Consider the following 14697-nt stretch of genomic DNA (forward strand, 5'->3'; position numbering starts at 1 on the left):
ATACTTCTATACATCTGTATTATATCTTTTGGCATCATTTTGTACACCGTTTGGCAAACCTTAGAGTAGGTCTCAAAATATGGTAAATACATTGTTTCCGAATTTTTTGAGGCAGATATTGTAAAGGGTCACCCTCCTCTAGCATTACTTTTCCTCAACAGAAGTAGTCAATTACAGAACTAATTTTTGAATTTTGAACAGGTCTCAGCTACTTTTCTAAAAAAAAATTCTTATAAGGTTTTTTTAGTGATATGTTATATTTCAAGCTAAAATCTATAAAAAGAAATTACTTTATTTACCTTGTTACAATCGATATGTACTACCTCTGAATGTACAGTTAAAATTATCTTTTTTTAAAAAAATAATTTGAAATTATGAAATATTTGGCACATTTACAAGCCAGACCAAGAATGAAGGAGGTTGTGAGATCACACAACACAGTAACATAAGATGAGTGCAGTGGATGTTTCTGCACATGTGGTTGTGTGCGACCCCGTATGCGACAGTTCTGTGCATTGATGGCACCATAAACGCTAAAATCCGTCTTGTCCATCCCATGAATATTCCCAAGCCATGTGTCATCCATTTCCATGTGTGCCAAAACACAAAGCACAAAGGCACAGCATTGCAGGCTGTGTTGGGACTTCACCTGGTGCACATTCTGGATCTTGTAGGGATACCAGTGTAAAATGCACAGCAAAATCTTTTGAACTGTTGACTAGGGGAGAGACAATTCCTGTGACACAGCTCAAGCAGTGACTGCAGAATCTGAGGCATTTGCTGCAAGGTTGGCTTTAGCTACAGCAACTTCATCAACTACTGCAATTAAAATAGTGTGCGTCACTCTCCTTGCCACACCACCAAATCCACCAGTTTCTTCAAATTTCTCACTCATATCCTTCAGCCCATTTATCAATATGAGGTCTCTTCACAGCTGTTTCTATTGGTGATGTTGCCACAATTATGCAATGCTACTGCTGCTAGGGTCACCAACCATCCCGTATTCCCCAGAAATCTCATATTTTGAATCTTTCTTGTCATATCTTGTGCCCCGCATTATTTCGAATTAATCCCTTATTTTTGTATCCTTTGCAATAGTAGTTCAAACAATCTATTTCGCCTGACACGCTCATAGTTGATATTAACTGTGCACAGTAAAGGTTGCCGTAGCTCGCACCAAAGCAGTACCAAAACAAATAGTGATCTATATTCGTGGCATGACTTGCCGTACAAATACGTGTGAAAGAAACACTCACGTGTCTGTAGATGAGGGGACTGACACTGCATGGGAGAGGTGCCCATGTGGCCAGCACTGGCAGAACCACACATGTAATAAATGCTTGTCGGGCTGTACACGTGTGCGAAACTATTACCTGACATGCGGACTCCTTAGCCTCTGATCGGTGGCTCTGTAGCTATTTGGAGATTTCATGTCATAGCGATTTACAGATGTTTGTTGCCAACTGCGCAGTGTACTATTAGTCAGTTGATTACATTGTAGTCTGCACTGTCATCAACTTTTCTACTTATATCTACTTCTAATTTTGCATTTATTTTGAAAACTGATACGTACTTTTCAAAAGCTTTTTTCCTAACTTAACCCATCAGTACTAATAGTGATATGAATTTCAATGTCACCACTGCACCAAGTATTTAACTGGTTACTTCAGTTGTGCACGTAGCTGCTTTTGTGAAAGCTCAAAACACGTTAATAGAGGATGTGCCATTGTTGTGGTCAGATTTGGAGTTTGTGATTTCTTGATTTAAGATGAGTTGTCATGAAGATAGGGTGAAATCACTTACAAGGAAGAGAACTAAAAATGTGTTTTTACCATTCATGTTGGGAAGAAACATATTCCTGGATCCGTTCTGTGAAAGCTAATTGTTTCAAAGCCTTCTCTGTATCTGCAAACAGGAATTTAGTGTAGCACATGGAGGCAATAATGACTGTCCCCAACATACAAAAACTACAGGTAAGCTACAAATTGTATTACTTTGTTTGGTGCAATTTAAAATTATGTACGTATGAATTTAATGTAGTAAGAAATACCTTTAATATCATTAGGCCATACAAACAAGTCTTCAGAGACTCCCAGTTTCTTTTATGCTAGTGGTAGCACCATCACAAGTGGATTACACAGAGCTGTTGCAGCAGAACAGACATTTGTGTATCACGCAGTGAAACATAATCTCAGTTGTAATAGCTGGGACTGCTATGTTAATTGTGAAGAGAGAGGGGGAAAAAAAATTATTGTGGTCGCACTAAAGCTAAAGCAATAGTGAAAGAAATTTAGCTCAAAAAGTGTTTCAGTTTTTGTTAAATTTTAAATGATACCAATAAGTCGAGTAAATTTTTCTCTATAGCAACTGTTGCTTCAAACCATAGAAATAGGAAGACATTTCCAATAGTTTTGGGACATTGTGATCCCAAAATTGGAATTCAAAATAAACTTCTGGATTTTATAGAAGAGAGCAGTGAAACAGAAATTTCATTTCACAATTTGTTAAAACATTCCCACAAACTCAATATAACAACTGTAGTGCTTTCTGTGTTGGTAATGCCAATGTTGATTTTGGAAAGCACAATTCAGTATTTAAACTGTTAAATGATGATAACAAACAAATATTCAAGGCAATTACTAACAAAGAGATAGAGGGACTGTCCAGTACTTACCTCATCTCAGTACAGGCGATAGAAACACAAAAAACAACCGAAAATTTAAGTTCCTAGCTTTCGGAATAAATGTTCCTTCACCAGGGAGGAGAGAGGGGAAAGAAAGGGAAGAAGGGAAAATGGATTTTGTTACTCACAACCCAGGTTATGAAGCAACAGGGAAAGGAAAACAGGGAGGGTAGCAAGGATGGAGGCATGGTTGTCAGAGGGAAGCCAAAGATATTCTACTGTAGGTACTGTGCCAGCTTCAAACCAAAGAGGATGCATACAGAAGTAAAGAGGTGTATAGTATAAAGATGTAGGATGAAAAGATGCATGAATGGCTAAAGAGGAAAGGGAAAGAGGAGAAGACTGAAAAGGAAATGGGAGTGAGGTTGTTTAACGTAGGTTCAGTCCAGGGGGATGGCGGGATGAAAGGATGTGCTGGAGTGCAAGTTCCCATCTCCGCAGTTCAGAGGGACTGGTGTTGGGTGGGAGAAGCCAAATGGCACATACGGTGTAGCAGGTTCCTAGGTCCCTAGAATTATGCTGGAGGGCATGCTCCGCTACTGGGTATTGGACATCTCCTAGGCGGACAGTTCGTCTGTGTCTGTTCATGCGCTCAGCCAGTGCTTTCCTCTCCCGCAACTATCCTGCAGACCTTGTCCACAAACAGATCTCCCGAGCAATACATTCCTCCCCGTCCAACAACAATATTCCTACCCTCAGACCACACAGAAGCATCCCCCTTGTCACCCAATATTATCCTGGCCTTGAATACATCAATAAATTACTCCGCCAGGGATATGACTTTCTCAAGTCAACCTCTGAAATGAGATCATCCCTTGACAAAATTCTCCCCACACCACCCAGAGTTGCCTTTCGTCGTCCCCCTAACCTCCATAACATCCTTCTTAAACCCTACAATATTCCCAGACTACCTTCTCTACCCAGCGGTTCCTACCCCTGTAACCGACCCCGCTGCAAAACCTGCCCCATGCATCCCCCCACAACCACCTACTCCAGCCCCGCTACTGGTAAAACATACACAATTCAAGGCAGGGCCACGTGTGAAACTACACATGTCATTTATCAGCTGACATGCCTGCACTGCACAGCCTTTTACATTGGTATGACAACAACTAAACTGGCTGAGCGCATGAACGGACACAGACGAACTGTCCGCCTAGGAGATGTCCAATACCCAGTAGCGGAGCATGCCCTCCAGCATAATTCTAGGGACCTAGGAACCTGCTACACCGTATGTGCCATTTGGCTTCTCCCACCCAACACCAGTCCCTCTGAACTGCGGAGATGGGAACTTGCACTCCAGCACATCCTTTCATCCCGCCATCCCCCTGGACTGAACCTACGTTAAACAACCTCACTCCCATTTACTTTTCAGTCTCCTCCTCTTTCCCTTTCCTCTTTAGCCATTCATGCATATTTTAATCCTACATCTTTATACTATACACCTCTTTACTTCTGTATGCATCCTCTTTGGTTTGAAGCTGGCACAGTACCTACAGTAGAATATCTTTGGCTCCCTCTGACAACCATGCCTCCATCCTTGCTGCCCTCCCTGTTTTCCTTTCCTGTTGCTTCATAACCTGGGTTGTGAGTAACTGAATCCACTTTCCCTTCTTCCCTTTCTTTCCCCTCTCTACTCCCTGATGAAGGAACATGTTGTAATAGTGCCACGACATTTAACAGTGCCGCCACGACAGTACGCACAAACGGCGATAGAGGCGCTCCGCAAATCGGATGAGCGCGGGAGCGCCACCTAGCTACGAACGGCACCGGCCGCATGTCACGGCACAGCAGTCGAATACGAGAGACAGAGTTGTAATCATGTGATCAGCTATTGTTTCTAAGAGAGAGTGTGAAAATCCACGCAATTATTGTGATTAAAGGTTATAACACTTTTTGGCGACGAGGTCGAGATATTTTCATCGCGTTGTGGATTTGCGTGTTCGTGACGGGGCAGACATGGAACAGCTTATGCAAGCGCTCATTGAACAACAAACACAGCTGACGGCAGCGATTCAGGCGTTGTCGACGTCGCTTACTCATCGTCTGTCTTCCTCTTCTCCGCCTCCATTCCCTCCTTACGACGAGGCCGCTGAAGACTGGGAGAATTATGAGAAGCGTTTGCGGCAACACTTCTTGGCTTTCGGCGTTGTCGACGCCCCTATGTGTAAGTCGTTATTTCTATCTTGGATTTCCCCTCGGGTCTATCAGCTGCTATCTCAGTTAGCCCCTCTGCGGGAACCAGCCTCCCTGTCCTTCCAAGAAATGTGTGACTTATTGTCTGCCTATTATCGAACAAACACCCACGTCGTTGCCGCCCGCGTGGCGTTGTACCGGTGTCGTAAACAGCCCCATCAATCTTACCGGGCTTGGGCGGCGGAACTACACGGCCTGAGTAGGAAATGTCAGTTTGTCACGGACACTCATCACGAGTCTTATGCTGATTCAATGGTTAGGGATGCTATTCTACGGCTTGCTCCTGATAAAGAAGTTCGGCAACGTGCCCTACAACTGCCAAACCCGTCGTTGTCGGAAGTTCTAAGCATCGCTCAATCCTTTGAAGTGTCTCACGCTGCTGGCGCGCAAATAGACGCGTGGTGTGATGTAGGCGCTGTACAGTCAACTCTCGACAAGGACAATTTGCCTGTTGCACAGGAGAACGAAGATGTGGCGGCGGTTCACTCGCGTAAACAACGTCGCGTTGGGCCGCAACGCTCGCAGCGAAACCAGCAACCACAGAAGCCGGTTCGTTCCGCGCTTCCTTCTTGCCCCCGTTGTTTCGTACAGCACGACAGGGCAGCGTGTCCAAAACGTTGGGCCACGTGTAATTCATGTAGGAAAAAAGGCCACATTGCTTCTGTGTGTCAGTCCCATAAAGTTCCTGTCGACGAGGACGAGGCGTCGGACATGGATGTTCACTGTGTGCTTTCTCAAACAAATAAGTTGTTTGTTACTGTTCGTGTTCTGAATAAAGACATCCGCATGCAAGTGGACACTGACTCTGCAGTAACTCTCATTAATTCTCGCACGTATTTGGCGTTGGGCTCCCCTCCTTTGTCTCCAGTTACGCGCAATCTGAGGACTTATAATCAGCAGAAAATTCCCATCATGGGCCAGTTTGATGCTTCCACTGCCTACAAGACTGTTGTTCGGCCCCTCACGTTTTATGTGGTAGATCATGCGGGCACTGAAAACCTGTTCGGTTATGATGCTTTCCAGTTGTTCGGGTTCTCCATTGATGATGATGTGCACCTCATATCTGAGGACATTCCGTATCAACAGCTGGATGGATTGTGTTGTGAATTTTCGTCCGTGTTCTCTGCTGGTCTGGGTTGTGCCAAGGATTTTGCAGCCCACATTACTCTTAAACCTACGGCTCGCCCTAAGTTTTTCCGGGCACGCCCTATTCCGGTGGCGTTGCGTGCACCTGTAAAGGCTGAGCTAGACAGGTTAACAGCTTCAGGGATTCTCCTTCCGGTTACCTCCAGCGAATGGGCATCGCCGATCGTGGTGGTTTCTAAACCAAACGGGAGTCTGCGATTGTGTGGTGACTTTAAAGCCACTGTCAACGCTCAGAGCCTCATTGACACTTATCCTCTTCCTCGTCCTGAGGAGTTGTTTACCAAGCTCGCTGGGGGCCAGTTCTTTTCCAAACTTGACTTATCGGAGGCGTACCATCAGTTGCCGTTGGACGCTCCTTCCAAGGAATTTCTCGTTATCAACACTCCTTGTGGGTTGTATCAGTACCAGCGATTACCATTTGGCGTCGCTAGCGCACCGGCCATTTTTCAGCGGTTTTTGGAACAGCTCACGGCTTCCGTTCCCGGCTGCATAAACTATCTGGATGACATTGTTGTCACGGGAGCCTCCACTGCGGAGCACCTTCGTAATTTACGTTCACTGTTTCGGGTTTTGCATTCGGCTGGGTTGAGGTGCAATCTGGACAAGTCACAGTTCTTCCAACCCTCCACTGAGTATCTTGGTTTCCACTTGTCCCGTGAGGGCATACGCCCTCTCTGTGAGCACGTTGCTGCCATTACCGCTCTACCCCGGCCGTCTACGGTCAAAGAACTTCAGGCGTTTCTAGGCAAGATTGCTTATTATCACAAATTCATTCCATCCGCAGCAGCGGTAGCTTATCCTCTGCATCAGCTGTTACGCAAAAACGTCCCCTTCTGTTGGTCCGACGGGTGTGAGCAGGCTTTTGTCCGCCTGAAGGCTCATTTGCAGTCGGCGCCTTGTCTTGCCACATTCCGTCCGGGTCAGCACTTGGTTCTGGCGACTGACGCGTCACAGTATGGCCTAGGGGCTGTTCTCGCCCATCGGTATGAGGATGGGTCGGAACGACCCATTGCCTATGCTTCCAAGACCCTCAACGAGGCGCAACGGCGTTACTCTCAAATCGAAAGGGAGGCGCTCGCGATCGTTTATGCTCTAAAAAAGTTCAGCGTTTTTTTGTATGGTTCTAAGTTTCACCTCATCACCGACCACAAACCGCTGGTCTCTCTGTTCAGCCCCTCGGCGTCACTTCCGGATAAGGCAGCTCACCGCCTGCAACGTTGGGCCTTATACTTGTCTCGTTTTCATTGAGATTCACTATCGCCCCACGGCCAGCACGCAAACGCGGATGCATTGTCGCGATTACCGATGGGCCCCGACCCTGTTTTCGATCGTGATGAACTCCTCTGTTTCCACATTGATGAGGAAGAACGTCGTGCAGTCGAGGGCTTTCCACTTACAGGTTCGCAGGTCGCGTCAGCTACTGCGCGGGACCCGGTCCTGCGTCGGGTGATCGGTTTTGTTCAACGAGGTTCGCCGGACAGGACCGGGGGCCGGGCATCGGATCCCCTTCGCAACTACCATGCCTTGCGCCTTCGTCTGTCTGTTCGTGATGGTGTTGTTCTTCTGGCCACGGATGGCGCATCTCCACGGGTCGTGGTGCCAGCCTCTCTTCGCAAAGATGTTCTCAAACTGTTGCACGGAGGCCATTGGGGTATTTCTCGGACTAAGTCCCTGGCCCGCAGGCACGTTTATTGGCCCGGCATTGATTCGGACATCGCCCATATGGTTGCTGCATGTGGCCAGTGTGCTCAACAACTGGCGGCACCTCGTACAATGCCCTCTCCGTGGCCTGATCCAGCTCAGCCATGGGAACGGGTGCACGCCGACTTTGCTGGCCCCTTCCTCGGTACTTATTGGCTACTGTTGATTGACGCCTTCTCGAAGTTTCCATTTGTTGTTAGATGTCCGTCGCCCACCACTGCGGCGACGACGCTGGCTTTGTCCAAAATCTTTGCGCTAGAAGGTCTTCCATCCACGATCGTCACGGACAATGGCCCTCAGTTCTCTTCGCAGGCCTTCCGTGATTTTTGTACTGGACAAGGGATTCATCATGTTACCGCACCTCCCTTCCATCCGCAATCGAATGGGGAGGTCGAGCGCCTTGTCCGCACTTTCAAATGCCAGATGAAAAAATTCCTTAGTGATTTTTCCACAGATGACGCCCTGCTGCAATTTCTGAGTTCTTATCGCTTCACGCCTCTGGGTGATCGCAGCCCTGCTGAACTCTTGCATGGCCGCCAACCGCGCACTCTACTGCACCTGCTTCACCCTGTCAGGCCTTGTACTGTGTCCCCTAGTGCGGGAAAATACTCGGTGGGCGCCGACGTGTGCGCACGAGGGTATGGATCTCGCCCTAAATGGATTCCAGGGGTGGTCAAGGCTCTTCGCGGCCGCCGGCTTTGTGAAATCCGTACGGGCGACGGCACGGTTGTTCGCCATTACGACCAGATGCGCCCACGAGCGGTGGCCACGTCTGTGCCACCGCCCCATCCTTCGCCTCCACCAGCTCGAGACGCCAGTCCTGTCGCTGCTGCCGATCTACCGTCCGTGTTGATGCAGCCGCCGTCGCTGCCGCTTCCAAGTACTCCGGAACCGGCCCCAGTCGCGACGCCGCCTTCTCTGGGACCCATCTCGCTGGAGCACACTCCCAGGTCAATGACACCTATGGATGCTGCTCCGGAGTTTTCACCCATCATCTCATCCAGGAGGCACGTTCCACGCACGAGCTTCCGTCCTGGACATTTTCGACCATACTCCCGTGTCTCTGCGCGGGATCTCCTCGGGGCCTCAAAAGAGGCCATGGATGTCTCTGCGCTGTCCATGTCTCCAAGGAAGTGAGTGTTTATTTTTTTCAAGGGTGGAAAAGTGTTGTGATAGTGCCACGACATTTAACAGTGCCGCCACGACAGTACGCACAAACGGCGATAGAGGCGCTCCGCAAATCGGATGAGCGCGGGAGCGCCACCTAGCTATGAACGGCACCGGCCGCATGTCACGGCACAACAGTCGAATACGAGAGACAGAGTTGTAATCATGTGATCAGCTATTGTTTCTAAGAGAGAGTGTGAAAATCCACGCAATTATTGTGATTAAAGGTTATAACAGAACATTTATTCCGAAAGCTAGGAACTTAAATTTTCGGTTGTTTTTTGTGTTTTTATCGGCTGTACTGATCTGAGGTAAGTACTGGCCAGCCCCTCTATCTCTTTGTTAGTAATTGTTTCACATCTTTATATGAGATTTTCCATTAATTAGTTAAAAATTGAAGGCAAACTGTTCAAATCATATTTTGCACAACGCGATGAAACATTCCTGTGATACCCTAGATGTTGATCTCGAAAATTTGGTCCTAAAATATTATACGGTCACGTCTCCATTTCTGCAAAGCAAAGGGAAGTTCTAAAATCCTTTTTTAAATTTGTAGCTGTAGAATGGAGTGAAATTCTCCAACATGTACCTTCTAGATGGCTTTCTTTCACAGAAGCAGTTGATGGAAGCATTACAAATTGAGAACCCATTAAAAGTTATGAAAAGTACTGATGATTGAAAAAGAGTTAACTTTGGAGATTTATTTAACTTTTTTTCCCATGTTGGTGCAGTCATTTTAGATTGTTCTAAGTTTTTAAAATGCTCTGATGTCACTATAATGGAAACGTTTGAGGCAGTCAAGACTTTGATCAGTAAAATTGAGCAAATAATGAGTGACAAATATTTTGGTAGTGGCACATATAAAGTTTTAAATAAGTTAGCTTCTTCCATAACCAGGAAATGCACTGAAGATAATCTTACGGAATTTTATGTGCCACTGAAAACATATTTGGTCAATAATTTCAATTTTTTAGCTCAACTGCCATGTCAATTGAGTCTTGGATACCACCTTTTCTAAGTTCTGAGCTAAAATTTAAGCATCTTCAAGGAATAATGGAGCCAGTGTAGATAGATGATATAAATGAAGATGGTTTGTATGAGGAATTTTGTAATGTAAAGAGTATCTCGAACCAAAGTGTATCTATGGAAAGCAATGCAAACAGAAGGTGGGTGAAAGTTTTTTGTACCTAGAGAGCCAAAAATGTTCAGGTTTCCAATTTGCTGAAAGTGGTTGGGTTTGTATTAAGCATTTCTGATTCAAACAATGAGACAAAAAGATTTTTTTCCCCCTAATGAATCACAAATGGACAGAGGTGCGCAATAAATGTACCACTGAGCATATAAAAGCAGAACTGCAAGTAGCAGTGAATTTTAATTTTAACTGTACAGAATTCTTTACATATGTCTAATTAAATAAATCTTTGCAAAAAGAAGAAAAGTTTGTAAATAAATATAAGCAACAATGTAAAATAAAACATGTATCCACATTTTAAATATAAGTTTTTGTAGGAAACGCTCTTTGAATTGTTTATTTTGTAGGCTTCCTCCTCAATCTCTTAATTTCTCTGTACCAAGTTGGCATCACTAATTGCTACTGTTCTGATAAAACTAATTTCTTTTCAATATGGTGTTTTTTACAGTAAATTTCAATCTTCTTATCTCTTTACATCAAAAGTCACTTCCAACAAAAAATCAACATGCATCACCATGCGACAAACAGCGTATTGACATCAAAACAGGAAACATTTCACATTACGATTGCTTACAGTGCCAGATTTTCACCTGGTGGCAGAAAGTGTAACTATTATTTTTTCTGCATACTACGTGAGTGCATTGATTATTGAACATATCTACAAAGCTGCAGTGTTCTGTAAATTATATAGCCCACACTGCAGCACTTGTTTAGTTATAACCAACAGGTAATTGCAAAAATATGTGGGGGAACAGAGGAGGCTGGATTGTGGAGGCAGGGGGATAGCAGGGTAAAGGTGGGGGAAGACATAGTGCTGTTTGTAGAAGCACACGCGGACATGGTTAGGACAAGATAGGGTTGTTAGGTGCAGTCTGAAAGTTTCAGGGAGGAGGGAGCCAGGGGAATGGCAAACAAGAGCAGTAGAGAAGTGGGGAAAAAGCTGTGGGTGCACTGGCAGAAAAGAAGGACGTGTAGTGCTGGAGTGAAAGCAGGGAAGGGTGTAAATAGGTGGATGACAGGGACTAGCAAAGGTTGAGGCCAGGGGGCTTGTGAGAGCATAGGATACACAGCAGGTAGAGTTCCCACCTGCACAGTTCACAAAAGCAGGCATTGGTAGGAAGCATCCAGGTGGTGTAGGCTGTGAAGCAATCACTGAAGTGAAGCATGTTGTGTCAGACAGCATGTTCATCAACTGGATAGTCCAGCTGTCTCTTGGCCACAGTTTGTCAGTGGCCATTCATGTGAAGATAGCTTGTTGATTGTCATGCTCATGTAGAAGTAGCACAGCAGTTGCAGCTTACTTTGTAGACCACCTTACGGCTTTCACTTGTAGCCCTGCCTGTGATCAGATTGAAGCAGGTGGTGTTGGGAAGATGTATGGGACAGCTCTTGCATCTAGGTCTATTGTGGGGATGTGAGCCATGAGATAAGAGGTTGGGAGGAGGAGAGGAGTAGGTACGGAAAAGGATACTGTGTAGGTTCAGTTGGCAGCAGAATACCACTGTGAGGATAGTGAGGAGGATAGTGGGTAGGATAGCTCTCCTCCCCCTCCCCCTCCCTCCTCTTAAAACCTCCTGACCACACCTAGCAGCCTTACCCTGTACCCATAACATCCCTATATGCTCCCACCTGCTATTCTTCCCCTCCCCACTCTGGCTGCTCCTAACACATTGTTCCTCTCATGGAGGCACCGTTGGAATCTACATCCAGCCTCAACAGCCAGAGACAGTGATAATTTGTGTGTGAGTTGTGTTTATGTGAATGTGTACCTGTCTTATAATTAAGAAAAAGCCTTTTTGGTTGAAAGCTTAAATGCATAGCAGTCTTTTTCTTGTCTGCAAGTCAAAGTCTTTTCTATAGTGAGAGTAGCAATCTATCCTTTTCATAATACTGTCATTAGTCCCTCTTGGATTTCTCATCATTTGATAAAATGATTTGTGACAAAGCACATACCTTTTAGCTGCTTAAATAGCAGATTTTTGCCAGAGATGAAATGAGTAATAATAAATACAGGACTAGAGCAAAGTGTATGTACAGTAGAAGACCATTTTTATTCAGTAAGATTTCCTGTGAAACAAGATTCAAATAAACTGCATTACCATTGGTGGAATGCTGACATTGAACCAAACTGTAAAAATTTTGATTACATACCTTTGACAGGTGGTTTGGGGCCAGGCCGCGTAGCTTTCAGGTTGACAGGAGGTGGAACGGCCCCTGGTGGTGGCCCAACCCGTCGGCCCTTCATGCTCATCAGTGCACTCTTTCCCAGGAGCAAATGATTCATTGCAACTGGAGTTGATGAGGTGGGACCCAGTGGTTGTCTTGTGCACGCCGCTGTTAGTAAAGTGAGTTAGTACTAATACACTTGACACACTGTCCCAGTCATTACAATTACACAAAATGTTTCCTATAGCACTTCACAGTACCACAAGAGGGTACAGGAAATGACAGGGTCCATGCCTCATCTTCACTTCTCAATAATTATATTTCTCAGCTGTTTATATGCATAACACCAAGAATTTCAACTTTAACAGTTTCAGACAATGCTAAACTTGGTGATCTTAAGTGTGATGCAATACTTCTTATCGCTATGGGCAAAGTTTGGTTATACTGAATTTACTGATACCACCCACCTCCTTTGACCCATGAGGCCAATAAAATGATGGACATAAAGTACTCATTGAAATTCAATACGCATAAATTACACTCCTGGAAATGGAAAAAAGAACACATTGACACCGGCGTGTCAGACCCACCATACTTGCTCCGGACACTGCGAAAGGGCTGTACAAGCAATGATCACACGCACGGCACAGCTGACACACCAGGAACCGCGGTGTTGGCCGTCGAATGGCGCTAGCTGCGCAGCATTTGTGCACCGCCGCCGTCAGTGTCAGCCAGTTTGCTGTGGCATACAGAGCTCCATCACAGTCTTTAACACTGGTAGCATGCCGCGACAGTGTGGACGTGAACCCTATGTGCAGCTGACAGACTTTGAACGAGGGCGTATAGTGGGCATGGGGGAGGCCGTGTGGATGTACCGCCGAATTGCTTAACACGTGGGGTGTGAGGTCTCCACAGTACATCGATATTGTCGCCAGTGGTCGGCGGAAGGTGCACGTGCCCGTCGACCTGGGACCGGACCGCAGCGACGCACGGATGCACGCCAAGACCGTAGGATCCTACGCAGTGCTGTAGGGGACCACACTGCCACTTCCCAGCAAATTAGGGACACTGTTGGTCCTGGGGTATCGGCGAGGACCATTCGCAACCGTCTCCATGAAGCTGGGCTACGGTCCCGCACATCGTTAGGCCGTCTTCCGCTCACGCCCCAACATCATGCAGCCCGCCTCCAGTGGTGTCGCGACAGGCGTGAATGGAGGGACGAATGGAGACGTGTCGTCTTCAGCGATAAGTCGCTTCTGCCTTGGTGCCAATGATGGTCGTATGCGTGTTTGGCGCCGTGCAGGTGAGCGCCACAATCAGGACTGCATACGACCGAGGCACACAGGGCCAACACCCGGCATCATGGTGTGGGGAGCGATCTCCTACACTGGCTGTACACCTCTGGTGATCGTCGAGGGGACACTGAATAGTGCACGGTACATCCAAACCGTCATCGAACCCATCGTTCTACCATTCCTAGACTGGCAAGGGAACTTGCTGTTCCAACAGGACAATGCACGTCCGCATGTATCCTGTGCCACCCAACGTGCTCTAGAAGGTGTAAGTCAACTACCCTGGCTAGCAAGATCTCCGGATCTGCCCCCATTGAGCATGTTTGGGACTGGATGAAGCGTCATCTCACGTGGTCTGCACGTCCAGCACGAACGCTGGTCCAACTGAGGCGCCAGGTGGAAATGGCATGGCAAGCCGTTCCACAGGACTACATCCAGCATCTCTACGATCGTCTCCATGGGAGAATAGCAGCCTGCATTGCTGCGAAAGGTGGATATACACTGTACTAGTGCCAACATTGTGCATGCTCTGTTGCCTGTGTCTATGTGCCTGTGGTTCTGTCAGTGTGATCATGTGATGTATCTGACCCCAGGAATGTGTCAATAAAGTTTCCCCTTCCTGGGACAATGAATTCACGGTGTTCTTATTTAAATTTCCAGGAGTGTATTTGTCACAAGAATTATGCTTATCATCATGACATCTTACTGGCCAACTTCACTAACTCACAACAAAACTATCATTTTACAATCTAATTACAGTAGAAAATCTGTGGAAGAATGTAAATAGTTTAGGCATTAAGGAGACCACTCACCAAAAAGAAGGGTTGAGGTGTCAACAAGCACACACAAACATGCTAGCTTTTAGAGTAATCCTTTCTTGAGCTAGAATAACATTACACACCTAGCCCACACACTGCTACCCCTCCCTCCCATATTCCTAGCTAGAAAACCAACTGAAACAATTTAGCTCAGTCAATGAAGACCAAAAAGATCTGATTAAGGGAAGAAAAATCATGTTGTTACAAATTTTTACACAGTGCTACGAGGGACTGTCCTGAAACATACTAAAAATCCTGACAGGCATGGTGTGGGTGTTGGGGTGGAAGTGTTTAAATGTTACTTTTTTGTAGTTCTCTTGAATAATTCAAAAAGTG

The 14697-nt window shown here is 46.1% G+C and overlaps 1 protein-coding gene across 1 annotated transcript in view; it reads right to left on the reverse strand.

Moving 5' to 3' along the window:
* LOC126334525 (uncharacterized) overlaps positions 1-14697 on the reverse strand; it is a 1455833-nt gene that overhangs the window by 52727 nt on the left and 1388409 nt on the right. The window contains exon 12 of the mRNA XM_049996880.1: positions 12237-12419. Coding sequence (XP_049852837.1) covers positions 12237-12419 — 183 coding nt within the window. The remainder of the gene's footprint in view (positions 1-12236; positions 12420-14697) is intronic.

Source organism: Schistocerca gregaria, chromosome 1, assembly GCF_023897955.1.
Source record: "Schistocerca gregaria isolate iqSchGreg1 chromosome 1, iqSchGreg1.2, whole genome shotgun sequence".
NCBI lineage: Eukaryota > Metazoa > Arthropoda > Insecta > Orthoptera > Acrididae > Schistocerca > Schistocerca gregaria.